Genomic DNA, 22,635 nt, shown 5'->3' on the forward strand with positions numbered 1-22,635 from the left:
AGGGCATATATAACATATAATTGTGCATCGATATGGACCAATTTTTTCAAGGGTAAATGCTAATATCATGTACAAAATTTCAACCGGGATCGGATATAATTTGCACTTCTAGGCAGTGTTGCCAGGGAAAATATTCGGTTTACCCTACAAGAACAAACAAAGTTCCCTACTTTCCCTTACATTCCCAAAAAAATTTCCCTACAATATTTTTCGTAAAATTTAAACAAAATTTACAAAACAAAAATAGTTATATGCGCTTTATTATCTTAAAACATATGAAAATGCAACGTATATTATGTAAAAATAATTATTTTTATTATTGTATAGTATTAAAATTTTGGAAAAGTTTCCATAAAAAAAATGGAAAATGTTTCTATAGAAATAAAATTTTGAGAAAAAATTCTTTAGAAATAAAATTTTGAGAAAAAATTCTTTAGAAATAAAATTTTGAGAAAAAATTCTTTAGAAATAAAATTTTGACAAAATTTTCTATAGAAATAAAATTTTTACAAAATTTTCTATAGAAATAAAATTTTGACAAAATTTTCTTTAGAAATAAAATTTTGACAAAATTTTCTATAGAAATAAAATTTTGACAAAAATTTCTATAGAAATAAAATTTTGACAAATTTTTCTATAGAAATAAAATTTTGAGAAAATTTTCTATAGAAATAAAATTTTGAGAAAATTTTCTATAAATAAAATTTTGTGAAAAAATTCTATAGAAATAAAATTTTATGAAAAAATTCTATAGAAATAACATTTTGAGAAAATTTTCTATAGAAATAAAATTTTGACAAAATTTTCTATAGAAATACAATTTTGACAAAATTTTCTATAGAAATAAAATTTTGACAAAATTTTCTATAGAAATAAAATTTTGACAAAATTTTCTAAGAAAAATTTTGAAAAAATTTCCATAGAAATGAAATTTTGACCAAATTTACTATATAAATAAAATTTTGACAAATTTTTCTATTGAAATAAAATTTTGACAAATTTTTCTATTGAAATAAAATTTTGACAAATTTTTCTATTGAAATAAAATTTTGACAAATTTTTCTATTGAAATAAAATTTTGACAAAATTTTCTATAGAAATAAAATTTTGACAAAATTTTCTATAGAAATAAAATTTTGACAAAATTTTCTATAGAAATAAAATTTTAACAAAATTTTCTATAGAAATAAAATTTTAACAAAATTTTCTATAGAAATAAAATTTTGACAAATATTTTTATAGAAATAAAAATTTGACAAATTTTTCTATAAAAATAAAATTTTGACAAATTTTTATATAGAAATAAAATTTTGAGAAAATTTTCTATAGAAATATATGTTTGGTAGATTTCTGGTAAGATTTTCTTAAAATTTTGGTAGATTTTTTTTGGCACGAGTGGTAACCGTGGTTACCACACATTGTTAATGATCAGGTCATGCCGGCTTCTAATTTCCTCCTCTAGAGCCAACAATATGTAAAAATTATTAAAAATTGTGTTGAGTGAAGAGGCCCTACACTGTGCCCTTACGTCCCTACAAGGCGCTAAATGTTTGACAACATTTTCTATAGAAATAAAATTTTGAGAAAATTTTCTACAGAAAAAAAAATGCCCTTACGTCCCTACAAGACGCTAATTGTTAGAAAAAACTCCTACATTTAGGGAATTTCCCCTACTTCTGGCAACACTGTATCTAACATAGGGGTCGATTTATAAGGAAGATACACGTAAAAGTAGTCTGACATTGCCCATTTGCAATACCTACATCAGTAAAAACTACTTGTACCAAGTTTCAAGTCGATAGCTTATTTTGTTCGGAAGTTTAGCGTAACTTCAACAGACGGACGAACGAACGGAAATCACTAACCATCTGAGACCAAAATTTCAATGCGTCACAATTGGAAATGAAAAGTTAGTATAGCCCCTATCCTGTGGTGGAGGGTATAAAAAAACATTTCCGGAGAAAAAGCCCTCCCGGGACTCTGCCTCTTCAATACTCGTCCAATACAAAAATATGTCCGATCTGGCAAAGTGTCTTATCGTACCACCCACGTATATTACTTTTACTTTTAACACTTGTATTAGCTTATTGTCATTCAAATGAAATGCAAGTACAACCATGTTTTAAATGTGGACTGTTTTAAATGTGGACTGTGGAATTTAAATAGGAAATTATGTGGAGTTCATTGCTATCGAAGACCTTAACCCAAAAACCACCACAATCCAAATTGAACAAAAAAAGAAATAGACAAAACACTGTTAGATTTGTTTATAGTTGGGTTTTTTATTTGTTTACTCATTGCGATACTCTTGGTTAACAAGTAAGTGATTTTTGCAATTTTTGGCCATCATTGTATTGGCAAGACGCTTTGACACCTCAATGATGTTCGCTTGGGTAAGACATCTTAAGTGGCCTCTGGTTATATTTCGCTTTTATCTTTCTTTTACGGGAAATCTCTTGGCATCCAGCCGTTCGTTAAATTGGTAAAATCAAAAAATTGTTGTTATTTAATATGGCTATTATACCATGACCAACCCTAGTCCACAATGATACATATGGGAGTTTTAGATTTGTTTTTTCTATGATGGCTTGTAATTAAAAAGTTATCATTGGTCAATTGGCTTAGTTAGGTGGGATTTGATAACACTTTTCATCATGCATACGTGATACTAGGCAGTAAAAGTCAGTGTTGCAAGTAGTGTTATCGTTTTGTCAGTGGCACATTTTTAATTTTTTGTGCCTCTTTTTTGTCATCTTGTGCAACTTTTCAATTAATTCCTTCTACACTGCAATCGTTTTTTGTGAATTAAGTTGCGTTATTTTAAAGGTATCCGTGGATCGGTTTATATGGAAGCTATATAAAATTATGGACCGTTATGGACCAAGCTTTATATGGTTGTTAAAAGTAGAGGTGTGCGCGTGAGTGAAATTTCATTCACACTCACGCACATTCACGAAGCAAAATGTTTGTTCACGCACGCTCACGCACGATATGTTTGGTAGCCAGTCACACTCACGCACGTTCACAAAATGTAAACCGGTACTCACGCACGAACTACTTTTAAAGACTCACGCTCACGCACGATTCACGACAATTAACATGACTCACGACAAATTCACGAGCCTCACGACATTTTCCAACCGGGAAAGAGGAAAGGTAACTAAATTAATAAATAGGATATAGTTCGACAGCTAAATAGAATTCAGTTATCATATCAGAAAGAATTAAATCTTGATTTTTTTCGTGAGCGTGATTTTGCAGAAATTTTATTCACGCACATTCACGAACCGATTTTATTTCTCACGCACGCTCACGCACGACATATTATTTTTAGTCCCACTCACGCACATTCACGAAAGTTTCTTCAGATTTTGTTCACGAGTCACGTGATTCACGCGTGAATCACGCGTGTCACGATAGTTTCGTGTCACGCGCACACCTCTAGTTAAAAGGCATATACTGACATCACGTACCAAATTTTAAAGGCATCGAATGAAATTTGCAAGAGGCTCCGGTAGCCAAATTTGTGTTGGTTTATATGCTTGTTTCCTTAGGAAGTTAGCGTGCATCGAACAGACGGACGGACATGGCTAGATCGACTCAGAATTTCACCATGTACCAGAATATATATACTTTATGGGTCTGAGACCAATATTTCGAAGTGTTATAAACGGTATGACAAAGTTAGTATGAACGGTATGGTGTAGGGTATAATTAGATGGTGGGTCCCATCATTTGCTAGTACATTGCCGATATTAATTTCGCATTATTGAGTGGAAATGGGAATATTTTTCATGATTGCTTTTCTTTAATAATTAATTTTAATGAATATAAACTTTTTAAATTGTTGCTTTGGATCATACCTCATAAAATTGTAATAAAATTTGCACCGATCATTTTTATTTCATATTGTTTTCAAGATTAAGAGGTTAATACTTAACCGGAGGATTGATTAAAGGTTAGTAAAAATTGTGCATGGTATCAGCTGACAGAAACAATAAATAATAAAAAGACATTAAGAAACCGGCCCTAAGTGAACTTAAACGCTTTAAGATTAAATGAACTGACCGAAGTTTGTTAATATATAAATTAAAATTTTCGGTTTCGGCTATTGTCTTGCCAGATATTTCATAGGTAGGCGACATATGTTGTTTCCAAGTAAAACTATCTCACGGTTTGTGACTTTGCTAGTTATTCAAAATGTAATTCCCCAAAACAAGCTATAGATGTCGCACTGATTTTCTCATTTATGTTATCAACTATGCAAATTTCCTAAAGATGCCTCACTTCAGATGTAGAATATGAACAACAGGGGACTCTAGTGAATATGGTTCCAATTTTTCATTTCATTGGAAAAATTAATTTCTGAACTTGCACTCATGACAATGTTGCCGTAGTGACAATTCGCACTAAATAGACCAGACACATTTTCAAAATACCTTTTGTGAGATTTTTATCTCACTTTTATTTCAAATCAAATTTTCATATGTCCAATTGTTACAAAGATAATAAAGCTAAATTTAAATATCACCAAAGCACGCTCTATGTAATAGTTTCAATGATTTTGTATTGGCGTTTATCTATGGTTGATTTGGGTATTGTTATACAAGTACCATATAGTTTTAAATATCCCGTTAGGTTTACGAATGTGAGCAGAGCCTTAAAAAATGATTTAGTTATGTGTCCAATAAAATACACCATTAAGGTGGGTACTATATTCGGTTTTCGAGTTGAAAATCATTCAATTATCATCAAATTATTTTCGCGATTACTTTTCCTGAAATAATCAAAATTATAAATTAAAACAAACATATTCACATAACGTCTTGCCAAAATTTAGAGGAACAAGAAACTGCGCATCAATTGAGCTAATTTATCTGCTTTATATTGAAGTGCTTTAATAAATTAACCGCAAAAATTTCAACTCGAAAAGCGAACATAGTACTTACTTTTACGTATAGTGAATTTATTTAAAAATCATGTACCGAGAATAGGAAAAAGTTAAAAAGGCAACCAAAACTAATATTCGTTATTATAGCTTCTGAATAATATTCCAAATATATAGTTTCAGAATAGTGAAGCTTCTTCACTGAAAGAAGAGATTCCTCTTGTCAGGAACGAAATTTTAGACAAACAAATTTTTTGAATGAACTTAAAAACTATTCCCTACTAAATCTGGTTAGAGAAAAAGAATATATCCTTTGGCTGAAAACGAAAATACTTTATGAGAGATTTTAAATTTCGTCCTGGAGGAAAGATTTTGTTATTAATGTGTATGACAGTAAGGGTTTAGGTTTATACATATTTGTTGCATTGCAAAGATTACAATGCAATTTCTATAATTTAGGCATTAGTTGTTCCTGCGAAATAACCCCCTATGACACTTTAATATATTAGCAACGGTAGCTCTGATTGATATTCAATTATTAACTTTTGTGGCATACTTTTTTCACTTATTTTAACTCAATTTGCTATGGAGTGTGTCTTCGATAAGCACACCATAGTGTTGTATTTGGTGGCAATTAGGGTCGTTTAAGATGGGTTTGTCATCGGACGGATGTCCACCAATACGACAGCCAGTGTTGCCAAAATTAGGGGAAATTCCCTACATATAGTTTTTTTTCTAATATTTAGCGTCTTGTAGGGACGTAGGAGCACAATGTAGGGAGTTTTTCACTCAACACAATTTTTACATTTTGGTGGCTCTAGAGGAACAAAATATTTCTATAGAACATTTTGTCAACATTTTATTTCTACAGAATTATTCAAAACATTATTTCTATAGAAACTTTTAACAAAATTTTATTTTTATAGAAAATTTTGACAAAATTTTATTTCTATAGAAAATTTTGACAAAACTTTATTTCTATAGAAAATGTTGACAAAATTTTATTTCTATAGAAAATTTTGACAAAAATTTTATTTCTTTCGAAAATTTTGACAAAATTTTATTTCCGTTAAAAATTTTGTCAAATTTTAATTTCTATTGAAAATTTTGTCAAAATTTTATTTCCATAGAAAATTTTATCAAAATTTTATATCTATAGAAAAGTTGGTCAAAACTTTATTTCTATACATATAATGTTCTATAGAAAATTTTGTGAAATGTTTATTTCTATAGAAAATTTGCTCAAAATTTTATTTCTATAGAAAATTTTGTCAAAATTTTATTTCTATAGAAAATTTTGTTAAAATTTTATTTCTATAGAAAATTTTGTCAAAATGTTATTTCTATAGAAAATTTGCTCAAAGTTTTATTTCTATAGAAAATTTTGTCAATATTTTATTTCTATAGAAAATTTGCTCAAAATTTTATTTCTACAGAAAATTATGTCAAAATTTTATTTCCATAGAAGATTTTCTCAAATTGTTATTTCTATAGAAAATTTTATTTCTATAGAAAATTTGCTCAAAATGTTATTTCTATAGAAAAATTTGCCAACCTTTTATTTCTATAGAAAATTTTTTCACAATGTTATTTCTTTAGAAAATTTGCTCAAAGTTTTATTTCTATAGAAAATTTTGTCAATATTTTGTTTCTATAGAAAATTTTGTCAAAATTTTATTTCTACAGAAAATTCTGTCAAAATTTTATTTCTATATACTTTTTTTTAACTGAAACTCTTTCCAAAATTTTATTTTTATATAAACTTTTTCCAAAATTTTATAGAAAATTTTGTCAAAATTAAAATTTTATTTGTATAGAAAAATTGCTCAAAGTTTTATTTCTATAGAAAATTTTGTCAAAATTTTATTTCTATAAAAAATTTTGTCAAAAATTTTTATTTCTATAGAAAATTTTGTCAAAATTTTATTTCTATAGAAAATTGTGTCAAAATTTTAATTCTATAGAAAATTGTGTCAAAATTTTATTTCTATAGAAAATTTTGTCAACATTTTATTTCTATAGAAAATTTTGTTAAAATTTTATTTCTATAGAAAAATTGCTCAAAGTTTTATTTCTATAGAAACTTTTATCAATATTTTGTTTCTATAGAAAATTTTGTCAAAATTTTATTTCTACAGAAAATTCTGTCAAAATTTTATTTCTATATACTTTTTTTTAACTGAAACTCTTTCCAAAATTTTATTTTTATATAAACTTTTTCCAAAATTTTATAGAAAATTTTGTCAAAATTAAAATTTTATTTGTATAGAAAAATTGCTCAAAGTTTTATTTCTATAGAAAATTTTGTCAAAATTTTATTTCTATAAAAAATTTTGTCAAAAATTTTTATTTCTATAGAAAATTTTGTCAAAATTTTATTTCTATAGAAAATTGTGTCAAAATTTTAATTCTATAGAAAATTGTGTCAAAATTTTATTTCTATAGAAAATTTTGTCAACATTTTATTTCCATAGAAAATTTTGTTAAAATTTTATTTCTATAGAAAAATTGCTCAAAGTTTTATTTCTATAGAAAATTTTATCAATATTTTGTTTCTATAGAAAATTTTGCCAAAATTTTATTTCTACAGAAAATTCTGTCAAAATTTTATTTCTATATACTTTTTTGTAACTGAAACTCTTTCCAAAATTTTATTTTTATATACACTTTTTCCAAAATTTTATAGAAAATTTTGTCAAAATTTTATTTCTATAGAAAATTTTGTCAAAATTTTATTTCTATAGAAAAATTTGTCAACATTTTATTTGTATAGAAAATGTTGTCAAAATTTTATTTCTCTAGAAAGTTTTGTCATAATTTTATTTCTATAGAAAATTTAGTTCTATAAAAAAATTTGTCAAAATTTTATTTCTATAGAAAGTTTTGTCAAAATTTTATTTCTATAGAAAATTTGCTCAAAATTTTATTTCTATAGAAAAATTTGTCAAAATTTTATCTCTATAGACTTTTTTGTCAAAATTTTATTTCTATAGAAAATTTGCTCAAAATTTTATTTCTATAAAAGATTTTGTCAACATTGTATTTCTATAGAAAATTTGGTCAACATTTTATTTCTATAGAAAATTTTGTCAAAATTTTATTTCTTTAGAAAATTCGGTCAAAATTTTATTTCTATAGACATTTTTTTATTGAAACTTTTTCCAAAATTTTCTTTTTATATAAACTTTTCCCAACATTTTATTTCTATAGAGATTTGATCTACCAAAACATCAAGAATTCCACCAATCTACCAAACAGAAAAAAGTCAAAAATTTTTGGTAGAATATCAACAGTGGCAACCGTGGTGGTAATACAAATTTATTTTTTAAGATAATAAAGCACATAGAACCATTTTTGTTTTGTGAATTTTGTTTAAATTTAATGAGAAATATTGTAGGGAACATTTTTGGGGAATGTATGGGAAAGTAGGGAACTCTGTTTGTCCTTGTAGGGTAAACCGAAAAATTTTCCCGGCAACACTGACGACAGCCGGTCGACATTTGTCCTATGACAAGCCCATGTTAAATTCATCGCTTCTGCTCCAATTTTGCACCACTTCCGGATACAAAAAGGACATTTGTACTACTTTTTTGGCGACGCTATTTTTGTTGGGACACTTCTTATTGGATATAAATGGGCATTTTTATACCCTCCACCATAGGATGGGGGTATACTAACTTTGTCATTCCGTTTGTAACACATCCGTCCTTCCGGATATGCTTGTTTCCGAACGAAACAAGATATCAACTTGAAACTTGGCATAAGTAGTTGTTATTGATGTAGGTCGAATGGTATTGCAAATAGACCATATTGGATCACTTTTACGTATAGCCCCCGTATAAAGCGACCCCCAGATTTGGCTTGCGAAGCCTCTTAGAGAAACATATTTGATCCGATCCGGTTTAAATTTGGTACGTCGTGTTAGCATATGGTCTCTAACAGCCATGCAAAAATTGGTCCATATCGGTCCATAATTATATATAGTCCCCATATAAATCGATCCCCAGATTTTACCTCCGGCGCCTCTTGGTGGAGCAAAATTCATCCGATCCGGTTGAAATTTGGTACGTCGTGTTAGTCTATGGTCTCTAACAACCATGCAAACATTGGTCCCCAGATTTGATCCCAATATTTGACCTCAGAAACCCATTGGATTCATCCGATTCGGTTGAAATTTGATACGTCGATGTGGACCAATTTTTGTATAGTTGTTAGAGACCATATACTTACACCACGTACCAAATTTCAGCCATATCGGATGAAATTTGCTTCTCTTAGAGGCTCCGCAAGCCAAATCGGGGGATCGGTTTATATGGGGCCTATATATAATTATGGACCGATGTAGACCAATTTTTACATGTTTGTTAGAGACCATATACTAACACCATGTACCAAATTTCAACCGGATCGGATGAAATTTGCTTCTCTTAGAGGCTCCGCAAGCCAAATCGGGGGAACGGTTTATATGGGGGATATATATAATTATGGACCGATGTGGACAAATTTTTGCATGGTTGTTAGAGACCATATACTAACACTATGTACCAAATTTCAGCCGAATCGGATGAAATTTGCTTTCCTTAGAAGATCTGCAAGCCAAATTTGGGAGTCCGTTTATATGGGGGCTATACGTAAAAGTTGACCGATATGGCCCATTTGCAATACCATCCGACCTACATCAATAACAACTGCTTGTGCCAAGTTTCAAGTCGATAGCTTGTTTCGTTCGGAAGTTAGCGTGATTTCAACAGACGGACGGACTGACGGAAATGCTCAGATCGACTCGGAATTTCACCACGATCCAGAATATATATACTTTATGGGGTCTTAGAGCAATATTTCGATATGTTACAAACGGAATGACAAAGATAATATACCCCTATCCTATGGTGGACGGTATAAAAAAAATTGTAAAACATGAGGCTGTTGTATGTTTTAATTTTCCTTCGTATTTCTTCCTTCGGAACAAAAGTATTTATAGGAGAAAATGCCTCGCTACATCAATATATACGAAATTAATAAATGTTTACTTATTTCATTATGATAATCACAATTTATTGTTGTTCTCTAAAACAATAGGAATTTTTATTCGAATACATCACAATATGTTTGATTTTACTCTCTTACAATCTTTTGCACACACACACGCCCTCTCGCTCTCGCTGTTTCTATCTCTCTGATTCTCTTAATTATCCACACCACTATTTTCTAATACAGGTGTGAGATTAAAACTCTTTAATATATTCACATATTGTTCGCTTAGAGTTTCCGCCCATAGAATCGTATCGGGTCCACATCCATTAACCAAACCTTCTACACAAGCACGTATACTAATACGATATGTTGTATGAGGCTCTAGATTTGTGAGAGTATATGTGTGAGTATTAGGCGGAAATGTTTTATATTCCTCAAATACTTCCTCTTCTTGGCAATTATTCTCCATTTTATAAGCCACCGAAGGACTATGTATTTTGCACAGTGGTTGAGGAGTGTTGATGTGAAAGGCATTTTCACCATGATCTTGTTCCTTGATGGAAGCATTTAACATTTCCTCATGGACACGTTGGAAATTCTCTTGAACTTCTTCCAAGGTAATTGTTTTATTGACATTTTTATTTTTCGAGGGTCTGCAAAACAATTGAAGAAAATATTTTTTTTTAATTAATAAGAAAGGATTTTTTGTTGGCATATTATGGAAAAATATTTACACATAGACAAAATTGTACATAGCCTCATCATAGACCATTTGCTCACGATGAAAGTAATCTTTATCGACGGGCATGGGACCACTTAATTCCGGATCCAATTTTGGGCAATGACACATTTCATTACTAAAATTGGTTTGTGATGATGGTTTCTCGTTTAACGAGTCAACGGAGTGATCTAATTGACAAAAATGGGATATGAAAAAAAAATGTTTATAACTAATTGGCAATTTTCCATATTCGAAGCGAATGCTTTCATACAACTAGAATGTCCAAAATATCTGAATATGTAACGAGAAGTCCGATATATTTGGCTTTTCAGTCGAACGAAAGCGTTCGTTTCGTGTGGGAAAAAATGTGTTCCAAATAAATTTTTTGGTGGCCATAATTTTTTTGATTATCTTTAGAAATTTCTTTGATTTGCTCCCCGTTTTATTAAACTTACTGGTATCAGCTCTCTCATATTTCAAAAGATATTTTTCGAGTATTCCATTTGTCAAACGTGGTGGCCACCAGTGTATTTCCTTAAAAAAGAAAACATTATTAATTTCATAAATTTTTATTATTATTTTTTTTTTAATTTCTTACTATTTCATTGGGTGACAATGAGCGATAGTAGATTTTTTGCAATGGTCCTGGCTTAGCTGGAGCAGTTCGAAAATATTGAATTTCGGTTGAAGCATCCACCTGGTAATGATAATCGGCTATGGTTAATGTCTTCACAAAGTAGGCATATTGTGTATTGGGCCTCAGGTGTCGTAGGACATGACGTCTTTGTTTACTGGGTGCTGTATCCACGAACCAACTGCGATATAGAGAATATAAAAAAAATTAAATTATTCAAGGATTAAAGGGAGAAGGTGATGACATTTTCGGTTGAATGTGAGAATAAAGTAGTCCTATTATTTAGATTCGCCTCGGTCCCGTGCGTAGGTGACATATAGGTCGATAGTATGAACGTGATATGAGCTCTGGAAAATAAAGGGATAGGCGAAAAACTCCCGAGGAATCACGCAAGGAAGATACCGATGGTAATATAATCCAGCGGAGGAGTATAACGAGGATCAGGGGAGTTTAAGTCATTCCCGCCCTTGTAACAGAGATACAGGATCTAACCCAGACCCAGACTTAAAAGACAACTTAAAGATGTCTATGAGATGGCCAATGGCATCTGTGATAATTTAGTGTGATATGTCCATATTATCCACCTGAAGAGGATAAAGAAGATCGGGGGAGGTGAAGTCCATCCCCCCCCTTAAAACAGCGTTATGAAATCGGATTCCTACCGACACTTCAATGATTACTGAAAGTGTGAAGAGGTGTACGTTATGGCCAATAGCATCGGTGACAATTTAGCATCAAACAGAAGACTACTGCCAAAGACTAAGGAACACTGCGACGAAAGTTTAAAAATATGAAACAGATTTCAAGTATGCTGGGAAGAACAAGTGCTACTTCCACGACAGTCTCTAAAGATCAGAGTATAAAGGAGAACGTTACTTTCGGCCCAGATGCGAAGTAAGTGCACACATCCATCGAGTTGTATGGGAAGAAGGAGGATTGCGAGAAAAAGTGCACTGATGTCTGAAGAAACTGCAGCAAAACACGGATGAAAATCGCCCAACAAAGGAGGAGACATTAAGAGACAAGAAAGGAAGAGAGATATTCACAACTAACTACGACTACAGAATGTCTCCTATCGTAACTCCAGACAGTTATAAGATTTCAGGAAGAGAATCAGATTTCCGGAAGAGCAGAACAGTGATATACAGATGAAGACAAAAAAACAACACGATTTCCAAGAAGAGCAATTTGTGCTCCCACAAGTGCTACTCTCAGTCTGTAAAGAGCAAAATTCGAAGAAAGACGTCGACAAATAAAGCACACGCATCCATTGAATTAGAAGAAGGATTGCGAGAGAATGTGGACTGATGTTTGGAGGGAGTGGACTGAAGAACCTGCAGTAAAACACGCATGAGAATCCCTCAAAAGCGGAGGATACATAAAAAGAAGAGGGAGATCTCACAACTGACTACGATTACAGAATGTCTCTTAACTCCAGGTTTCAGGAAGAGTGTCAGATTTCCGGAAGAGCAGAACAGTGCTATATAGATGAAGAAAAAAAAAGCTCCACTATTTCAACTAAGTTGGGAAGAACAATTTCTGCTAGCACAAGTGTTATTCCCAGTCTGTAAAGAACAAAATTCGAAGAAGGTCGGTAATTGTGGCCCGGATGCGAAGATATCACGCGCATCGATCGAAATGTATGCTAAGGAGGAGGAATACGAGGAAAAGTGGACTGATGTCTGAAGAAACTGCAGCAAAACACAGATGAAAATCGCCCAACAAAGGAGGAGACATTAAGAGACAAGAAAGGAAGAGAGATATTAACAACTAACTACGACTACAGAATGTCTCCTATCGTAACTGCAGACATGTACAATAAGACGCATTCTTAAGGTTGTGAGACCATGGAACAAAGTTTTGGACGTAAATAAATGGGAGTCATAGAGATAGAACTTTTTGTGTTGCGATGGCACCAGATCTCCTCGTCCTTCCTCAACAAAACAGAATGAGCTCTGGAAAAGAAAGGGATAGGCCAAAAGCTTTCGAGGAATCACGCAAGGAAGACACCGATGGTAAGTCGAAATGTTAGGAATAGAAACCAAAGATGGGCTATCGAGGAAATCAACAATTCTGCAGGAGGAAATATGACAAGATATCCATATCAATTCACACCGGAGAGAAAACAAGGCAAGCAGCGCTCTGACGGCTAAGTCCTTAATTTAGGAACCTTGGACAATTATCAACATCGTAAAGGGGTGAAACTATGCAAATTACTAACCTATATGTGATATAAAAACGTTTTTCAGTAGGATTTCGAAAAACCTTATGGATGCCGGAGTGAAAGATACGTTTAAAATAGATAGACCAGTACCAAACCCTATTCGGAACAATGGCAAATTTGAAGTGAATCGATTTTTGAATGCAGATGGAAGATTAGAAATGAGTAGTTTGCGAACGAACTAGTTCAATTGAACGGTTCACTGAAATGAGCGAGCTGAACTAGTTCACATCTATTGTTCTTTTCCGTTCAACATGTCAGTTTAGCTAATTAAGCACATTGTATCAGCTTGTTCGCTTAGTTATTTTCACTTTCCTTGATAATTGGACAATTTTCTGCCTTTACGCTCATATCGATATTTTTTACACATAAGCTGTTCGGGATTCTTTTCACATGGGTTTTTTGGGATGCATAAATCAACGCAAGGCTAATATGTTAAATCAACAACAGAAGTCGAAATGAACCAGTCACCGACCGAAAATGAACTAACTGACCCAACTAGTTCGTTGATCGAAAAAGAGCTGAAGTGAGCGATCACTACACTGAACTATAATGCCCAACACTACGTTAGATCCCTTTTACTATTTTACTTGCAGAACAACATGCACATCCGTGAGAAAATTTGAAAGCGGTATTTGACGCGGTTAAGGACAATCTGAGGGAGTCTCTAAATCGTTTTTAGACAAAAAAGCCGACACAACATACAAAATTTCAACTAAATCGGTTAAAATTTGCTCCTCCAAGAGACTCCAGAGGTCAAATCTGGGGATCGGTTTATATGGTAGTTTATTATAATACGGTAGATCCCTTTTACTATTTTACTTGGAGAACAACAAACAAATCCGTGAGAAAATTTGAGAGCGGTATTTGACGCGATTAAGGACAATCTGAAGGAGTCTCTGAATCGTTTTGTGATAGTCTACGAAAGATGGATCTATTTTGGAAGCCATCATGGTGCAGAAAGAGCTAAACATAGAATCCGGCAGCACTCATTGATAAGAGAGACGTTCACGACATTTGGCTATACCCAGCTTAACCATACGTGTTCATTTGTACTTGTCAGAACCCAGGGAACCGTCGAAACAATGGGCTGCAATTGGCGAAAGTGCTTCGAAGAATACGAAGACTGGCCCAACGGCAGGAAAGGTCATGGGACAGAGGACTGTATTAACAGGTTAGCTGATAACATAGATGGCGTCGCTAGTATTAAATGCATAATATTTTTATATAGTACCAACCTTCAAATGATTCGTGTCAAAATTTGACGTCTGTAAGTCAATTAGTTTGTGAGATAGAGCGTCTTTTGTGAAACAACTTTTGTTATTGTGAAAAAAATGGAAAAAAAGGAATTTCGTGTTTTGATAAAATACTGTTTTCTGAAGGGAAAAAATACGGTGGAAGCAAAAACTTGGCTTGATAATGAGTTTCCGGACTCTGCCTCCAGGGAAATCAACAATAATTGATTGGTATGCAAAATTCAAAGCAGTGGACGCCCGAAAGAGGTGGTTACCGACGAAAACATCAAAAAAATCCACAATATGATTTTGAATGACCTAAAAATGAAGTTGATCGAAATAGCAGAGGCCTTAAAGACATCAAAGGAACGTGTTGGTCATATCATGCATCAATATTTGGATATGCGGAAGCTCGGTGCAAAATTGGTGCCGCGCGAGCTCACATTTGACCAAAAACAACAACGTGTTGATGATTCTGAGCGGTGTTTGCAGCTGTTAACTCGTAATACACCCGAGTTTTTCCGTCGATATGTGACAATGGATGAAACATGGCTCCATCACTACACTCCTGAGCCCAATCGACAGTCGGCTGAGTGGACAGGTGAACCGTCTCCGAAACGTGGAAAGACTCAAAAGTCCGCTGGCAAAGTAATGGCCTCTGTTTTTTGGGATGCGCATGGAATATTTTTTATCGATTATCTTGAGAAAGGAAAACCCATCAACAGTGACTATTATATGGCGTTATTGGAGCGTTTGAAGGTCGAAATCGCTGCAAAACGGCCCCATATGAAGAAGAAAAAAGTGTCTCCGAAGCGTGGAAAGACTCAAAAGTCCGCTGGCAAAGTAATGGCCTCTGTTTTTTTGGGATGCGCATGGAATAATTTTTATCGATTATCTTGAGAAAGGAAAAACCTATCAACAGTGACTATTATATGGCGTTATTGGAGCGTTTGAAGGTCGAAATCGCGGCAAAACGGCCCCATATGAAGAAGAAAAAAGTGTTGTTCCACCAAGACAACGCACCGTGCCACAAGTCATTGAGAACGATGGCAAAAATTCATGAATTGGGCTTCGAATTGCTTCCCCACCCACCGTATTCTCCAGATCTGGCCCCCAGCGACTTTTTCTTGTTCTCAGACCTCAAAAGGAAGCTCGCAGGGAAAAAATTTGGCTGCAATGAAGAGGTGATCGCCGAAACTGATGCCTATTTTGAGGCAAAACCGAAGGAGTACTACTAAAATGGTATCAAAAAATTGGAAGGTCGTTATAATCGTTGTATCGCTCTTGAAGGGAACTATGTTGAATAATAAAAACGAATTTTGACAAAAAAATGTGTTCTTCTTTGGTAGATCGGTGACTTATCAGCCAACCTGTTATTTAGTGTTATTGGGATAATCCGACGATGAATTGAAAACAAAAACGGCCTCACTACCCTCTTTTCCCCGACTTGATTCCATCACCTGCATTATCACCAAGATAACATGATACTCACCTATCTTGACCACATCCATGTCGATTATCATAGGTAGTAAGATTACGTCTTGGAGCTTCCCTATAGTAATAAATGTAACCGATTAGAGGTGTTAAAGCTTCGGGTGTTAAATAGTCAATAAGGATAAGAGCTTCATTGGCATTTACAGAATCAATGGTGGCATTTAAATCACTGACAATGCTGTCACCTGAAGAATAGAAAAATATAGTTTTTGTATATATACATAAGGAAGAAGGAGGGGATTTCATGGTTTCGTATATTTTTCTTACAGTACACCTGCTCGCCATTCGAATTTCTTGAAGCATCTGTCACAGATATATCAGACTCCTTTAAATGGGGTTTCAAGTCTTGAATTTTATTATAACACAAACGTGGATTTAAATGAAAGAAGACATGACCTCTGGGTATAGAAACTTTTTGATTAATATTCCAAAGACTTTCCAAATGATGATTATCTACTACATAAAATGAATATCTGGAAAAAAAGTAAAAAAAATGCAAATGTTAACTATGATATTCAATGATATTCCATTTTTTGAACTCACTTATCTTCCACTAGATAATTTCCGGCAATTGTATGGAGATTTTTAAAGAATTGCAACGAAACTATCTGAGGTGAGTTGATAATTTTCAAATAGCCTTTGATCTCACGAAGATTTGTGAAAGCTATATCCAAATCATTGATTTTTGTTTCTGCAAATGGTATTTGTTTAGGCTCTATGATTTCTATGTTATGTGAAACGATTTGGTGGGAAATAACTTACTTTTAATATCTGTTAGTTCCAGTGTCAATGATCCTTCAAGGATAACACAATCTTCAAACCCTTTCAAATCTTCTGATGATTTTATGGTGAAATTACCATTACAATTGAGTGTACAGGTAATTTCACCATCATTTGCTTTGACTGGTTGATACAGCTCAGGACAATGATCCACACATTCCGAACCATATCGAAGAAGATTATAGGTATAACAATAGGCAACACATTGTCTGCCAAAGGCCTAAGAGAGGAAATGGGGCAATATTTTAAGAGAAAAATTTTATATACATTGAGAGTTTAAGATATTTGAAATATTGAAGGCAGTAGCGCGATTACAATGGCCAAATAGAAAGATGGACATCTCTAGATCGTAGCTAAATTTTATGAAATAGATATTTCGATGTTTTTTAAATGGAACGTGAACTTATATCATTTCATTTGATATGATAAAATATTTATCAATCTTACCAAAGCATATGGAGGGAAGCAGTTATTAATACATTTCTTGCCATTGGTTATACCAATGCAAACTTTGCAATTTTCATCATAGCATCCTGTCAAACAATTTTCGCTACGCTTCTTTTTACATTGGCTAATTGGTGGTAGACGTTGTTCTTTTCCCAAAGACCAACATTGACGATAACGATCCCCGTCCGAAGCCTTAGGACCATGACACAGAGGGCAAAAGTTGGGTGGTTTGTTGTTCTGAAAAAAAAAGATAGTTGTAGTAATAAATGAATTTAAAAGAAGTATATACAACAGAAAGTTCGGCCAGGCCGGATATTATGGATTGCGTACAAGGTTCTACTTAAGACTGTCATCTGCAATCGAATTACTTGGGGTTTGGCAATAGTTGCCGATGGCAAGGTATAGTTTTAATTCTCAACAATGTCTTCTAAATTGTATGTGGAGTTTCTCAACGGGAAATTGGTGTAAATTTCCACTGACGGACTTATCACAGGACTGGCGCCGGTGTTCCAGTTTGTAGCCATTTTTTAGATTTTAATATAATTTATTGATTTTCATACTCTCTTGAGGGAACCACCGTGGTGCAATGGTTAGCATGGCCGCCTTGCATACACAAGGTCGTGGGTTCGATTCCTGCTTCGACCGAACACCAAAAAGTTTTTCAGCGGTGGATTATCCCACCTCAGTAATGCTAGTGACATTTCTGAGGGTTTCAAAACTTCTCTAAGTGGTTTCACTGCAATGTGGAACGCCGTTCGGACTCGGCTATAAAAAGGAGGTCCCTTGTTATTGAGCTTAACATGGAATCGGGCAGCACTCAGTGATAAGAGAGAAGTTCACCAATGTGGTATCACAATGGACTGAATAGTCTAAGTGAACCTGATACATCGGGCTGCCACCTAACCTAACCTAACCTACTCTCTTGATATTAAAATATTATTGGATGTAAACGTTTTCTGAAATAAATAACAATAGACTATTTAAAATATTCCAAAAACTTTTCTTTTCTAGTTTTTAAAATGAAACAGATCGCTTGAAATTTGTTCTTCCAAGAGGATCCGGAATTTAAATTCAGTGATCGGTTTCTATATCGGTATAGACGATTTTTGGCATGGGTATGACGAAGCACAACCTGACATCACATATGAAGTTTCAAACGGATCGAATGAAATTTAATCATCCAAACGCTTCCGGAAGTCAAATCTGGAGAGAGATATACTAAATTCACATACTAAATTTTAACGGCATCGGATGACATATGCTCCTCCAAAGGATGTGGAAATACTTGCCGATGTCATGGTATGTTAAAAAACTCTTAGTCCACACGGCGTATATATTAGACAAAAAAGCCGACACAACATACATAATTTCAACTAAATCGGTTAAAATTTGCTCCTCCAAGACACTCCGGAGGTCAAATCTGGGGTTCGGTTTATATGGGGGCCTTATATTATTATGGACCGATTTGTACCAATTTTTGCAAGGGAGTTAGAGGATATATATCAATACCACGTACAAAATTTCAACCGGATCGGAAGAATTTTGCTCCTCCAAGAGGTACGAAGGTCACATCAGGGGATCGGTTTATATGGGGGCCTTATATTATTATAGACCGATTTGGACCAATTTTTACATGGGTGTTAGAGGCCATATATCAACACCACGTACCAAATTTCAACCGGATCGGATGAATTTTTCTCCTTCAAGAGGCTCCGCAAGCCAAATCTGGGAGTTGGTTTATATGGGGCTATAAATAATTATGGACCGATATGAACCAATTTTTAAATGGGTGTTAGAGGCCATATATCAACACCACGTACCAAATTTCAACCGGATCGGATGAATTTTGCTCCTCCAAGAGGCCCGGACGTCAAATATGGGGAACGGTTTAAATGGGGGCAATATATAATTATGGACCGATTTGGACCAATTTTTGCATGGATATGAGAGGCCATATATAAACACCATGTACCAAATTTCAACCAAATACGATGAATTTTGCTCCTCCAAGAGGCTCCGGAAGTCAAATCTGGAGATCGGTTTATATGAGGGCTATAAATAATTATGGACCGATATGAACCAATTTTTGCATGGGAGTTAGATGCCATATATCAACACCACGTATCAAATTGCAACCGGATCGGATGAATTTTGTTCCTCCAAGAGGCTCCGGAGGTCAAATCTGGGGATCGGTTTATATGGGGGCCTTATATTATTATGGACCGATTTGAACCAATTTTTGCATGGGTGTTAGAGGCAATATATCAACACCACGAACCAAATTTCAACCAGATCGGTTGAATTTTGCTCCTCCAAGAGGCTCCGGAGGTCTAATCTTGGGATCCGTTTATGGGGGAAATATATAATTATGGACCGATTTGGATAGATTTTTGCATGGGAGTTAGAGGCCATATACGTACCAAATTTCAACCGGATCGGATGAATTTTTCTCCTCCAAGAGGGTCCGTAAGCCAAATCTGGGGGACGGTGTATATGGGGGCTATATATAAAAGTGGTCCGATATGGCCCATTTGCAATACCATCCGACCTACATCAATAAAAACTACTTGTGCCAAGTTTCAAGCCGATAGCTTATTTCGTTCGGAAGTTAGCGTGATTTCAACAGACTGACGGGCGGACTTGGCTAGATCGACTCAGAATTTCACCACGATCCAGAATATATGTACTTTATGGGGTCTTAGAGCAATATTTCGATGTGTTACAAACAGAATGACAAAGTTAATATACCCCCCATCCTATGATGGATTTTTTCTGATACAATCACGAAATTAATTGATCCAATTAATTTTTTAATGGAAAATTCGTCAAGCACGAAAATGATAGTATCAATCACAAAATTAATTGGCAATAAAAAAATTTACTTGATAAAAGCATAGTTAATTGGTATTCGGCACATTTAATTAATTTTTTAATTGGTACAATTAAAAATTTGTGTGTTTAAAGCTTCTCCAAGTGGCAAGGTGAAACGCCGTTCGGACTTGGCTATGAAAAGAATAGTATAGGTGCCTTGAATAGAATCGGACAGCACTCATTGATATGAGAGAAGTTCACCACCTGTGGTACCACAATGTACTTAATAGTCTAAGTGAGCGTAAAATAACGATCTGACACAACTCGTAACCTAAGTCCAATATAGATATTAACATTAACACCACATAGAGATGGTGATTGTTTGCATTCAATTTTTCCTTACCTTCAATATGTAATGATATTTTTTAGTCCTATTACCCAATATCGATACCCAATTGATGGTATGGGTATAACACAACACTGGATTCGATTCAATGCGTATAGAACCACGGAAGACTCTTAATAATTCCACCAAGCCAATATTCAATAAATCTCGATTTTCCAAAATCACCAATCCATATTTTTCATAAAGTAACTTAATACCACGTATAACCAAAAGTTTGGGGAAAAGTCTCTCTAAAGTATCTAAACCATTAACACGATAGATTAATAAATATTCGGTGATTTCTTCAATGGCTAAAGGTCTTAGCATCGTTAAAGTAGTCTCATTAAAATCCATATGAACTATACGAATGTGTCCAGCAAGTATGGTACAATTGTCCAATTTTTGAAAATCTTCAAAAGTTCTTATTGTTATTGATTTACAAATTTTAGGCTCTTTATTGGCAGACACCATTAAAACGCAGAAAGCTGGGATGATGAGTAGTAGTAAATAATTCATGGTGAACATTTTGGTTTTTAAGATTTTTAGTTGTTTTTTTTCGGCTTTATTGCAAATTGCGTATGCGACATATGACGATGAGAACAGCGAATGTCAAAAGCGTAGTTCTCTGATACTGATGACGATGCACCATTTACTCACTTAATTGTTTAATTGAAATTGACCCCGAAACCAATAGACGACATTCATTAGAGTTAAATAATTTTTTTGTTTTCTTAGGCTGTCGTCTACTTTCTGTGAGGTTCATAATTCACACATGCACACACTTATTGATCAATGGGAACTCATTGTAATATGAATATCCCAAAGGGTTTTGATATTAAATCGCTCTTTTTTAATTTCCTTGCGATCAACTCAAAATCAATTAAGCCATCCCATTTGTGTGAGGAATAGAAAATTGACTGTGGTCACTTAATTGTACACTGTTCGTTCTTTGGATTTTAGAATATTTCTTGTTTTGTTGTTGTCTTCAATTGACTTGGTAATGTTAACACTTTCGATTCCCAAATGAAACTGAGCTACATAAGATTCGTTTGCCTTGTATTGAACTGGCTTCGAAGATGAGTATCTTTAAGATCTCTAATGAATTCTCAATATTTATGATATTAAGTGGAGAGAGTGAGAGAGGGAGACCCGTACAATTTACAAATGAGAGTTATGTGAATTGAGAACATATGTTGTTGATCATTAATTTGACTATACAGTAAACATAGCAGGATTTAAGAAAATACACACATGTACATTGATTTGAGCTTGCAAAAAAGACCATAAGCTCTAAATGGAAGGGTTGCCATTTGCGTTTGGAAGAAAATGAATTAATTGGAATGCTAAATAAAAACTTTTGAAAATGAAGATTTACATTAGAAAAATTTAGCTATACAAATGTACTAATTCCACCATGGTATAAATAAGTTAATACTTTTTGCCGAGTTAAAGAAACTTTATTAAAATAATAAATTATTAAGAGAAAATGTTGGTATTAAAATTGTCAACATATCTTTACAAAGTCAAGACGGAGAGAATTTCAGTCAAATTTATTCATTTTAGAAACGTATGAAGACAATATAAATAAGATTGACTTGTTTCAGAAAAATATGAACTATTTGGTACGAACTTCGAATTTAGTAAAATTATGTACTTCACTTGTATGATTTTTTTTGAGGAATGAAATTATTTATAATCCTAGCTTCATTACAAAAAATATAATCATAAGTCTGAATGACAACGACTACATACAAAAATTGTTTAGAGAACTGCAAATAGAGATTATAATGATATTTTGGCAGTGTTGCCAGGAAAATTTTTCGTTTTACCTTACAAGGATAAAAAAGTTCACTACTTTCCACTACATTCCCAAAACAGTCCCTCTACAATAGTTTTCGTTCTATAGGAATAACATTTTGATAATTTAGAAATAAAATGTTATTGCAATGCTTTTAAAGGTTTTAAACGTTTTTGAGAAATATAGAAATAAAATGTTTATAATATTTTCTATAGAAAAAAAATTTTGACAAAATTCTCTATAGAAA

General features: G+C 33.3%; 2 protein-coding genes across 2 annotated transcripts in view; one reads left to right on the top strand and one right to left on the bottom strand.

Annotated features, from left to right (window-relative positions):
* LOC142222988 (uncharacterized) overlaps positions 1-22,635 on the top strand; it is a 184,005-nt gene that overhangs the window by 120,409 nt on the left and 40,961 nt on the right. The window lies entirely within an intron of this gene.
* Positions 9,914-21,618, bottom strand: LOC142220543 (insulin receptor-like). Its single transcript, XM_075289730.1, has 10 exons — positions 20,609-21,618; positions 17,395-17,631; positions 16,930-17,167; positions 16,711-16,858; positions 16,435-16,640; positions 16,166-16,352; positions 11,182-11,398; positions 11,039-11,117; positions 10,597-10,771; positions 9,914-10,515 (listed from the first exon to the last, which is right to left on the bottom strand). Exons 1-10 carry the CDS (start codon positions 21,113-21,115, stop codon positions 10,074-10,076), a joined length of 2,436 nt encoding a protein of 811 aa, XP_075145845.1. The 5' UTR covers positions 21,116-21,618; the 3' UTR covers positions 9,914-10,073.

The sequence above is a fragment of the Haematobia irritans genome, chromosome 1 (assembly GCF_050003625.1).
Source record: "Haematobia irritans isolate KBUSLIRL chromosome 1, ASM5000362v1, whole genome shotgun sequence".
Lineage (NCBI taxonomy): Eukaryota > Metazoa > Arthropoda > Insecta > Diptera > Muscidae > Haematobia > Haematobia irritans.

Excerpts from the sequence above, each read along its gene's own strand:
- LOC142220543 (XM_075289730.1), bottom strand. The coding sequence starts at position 21,115 with ATGTTCACCATGAATTATTTACTACTACTCATCATCCCAGCTTTCTGC. Across the intron at positions 11,399-16,165 it reads CATGGATGTGGTCAAGATAG|TTGGTTCGTGGATACAGCAC; the intron begins GTGAGTATCATG and ends TCTATATCGCAG. Across the intron at positions 10,772-11,038 it reads ATATGAGAGAGCTGATACCA|ATCACTCCGTTGACTCGTTA; the intron begins GTAAGTTTAATA and ends TTTGTCAATTAG.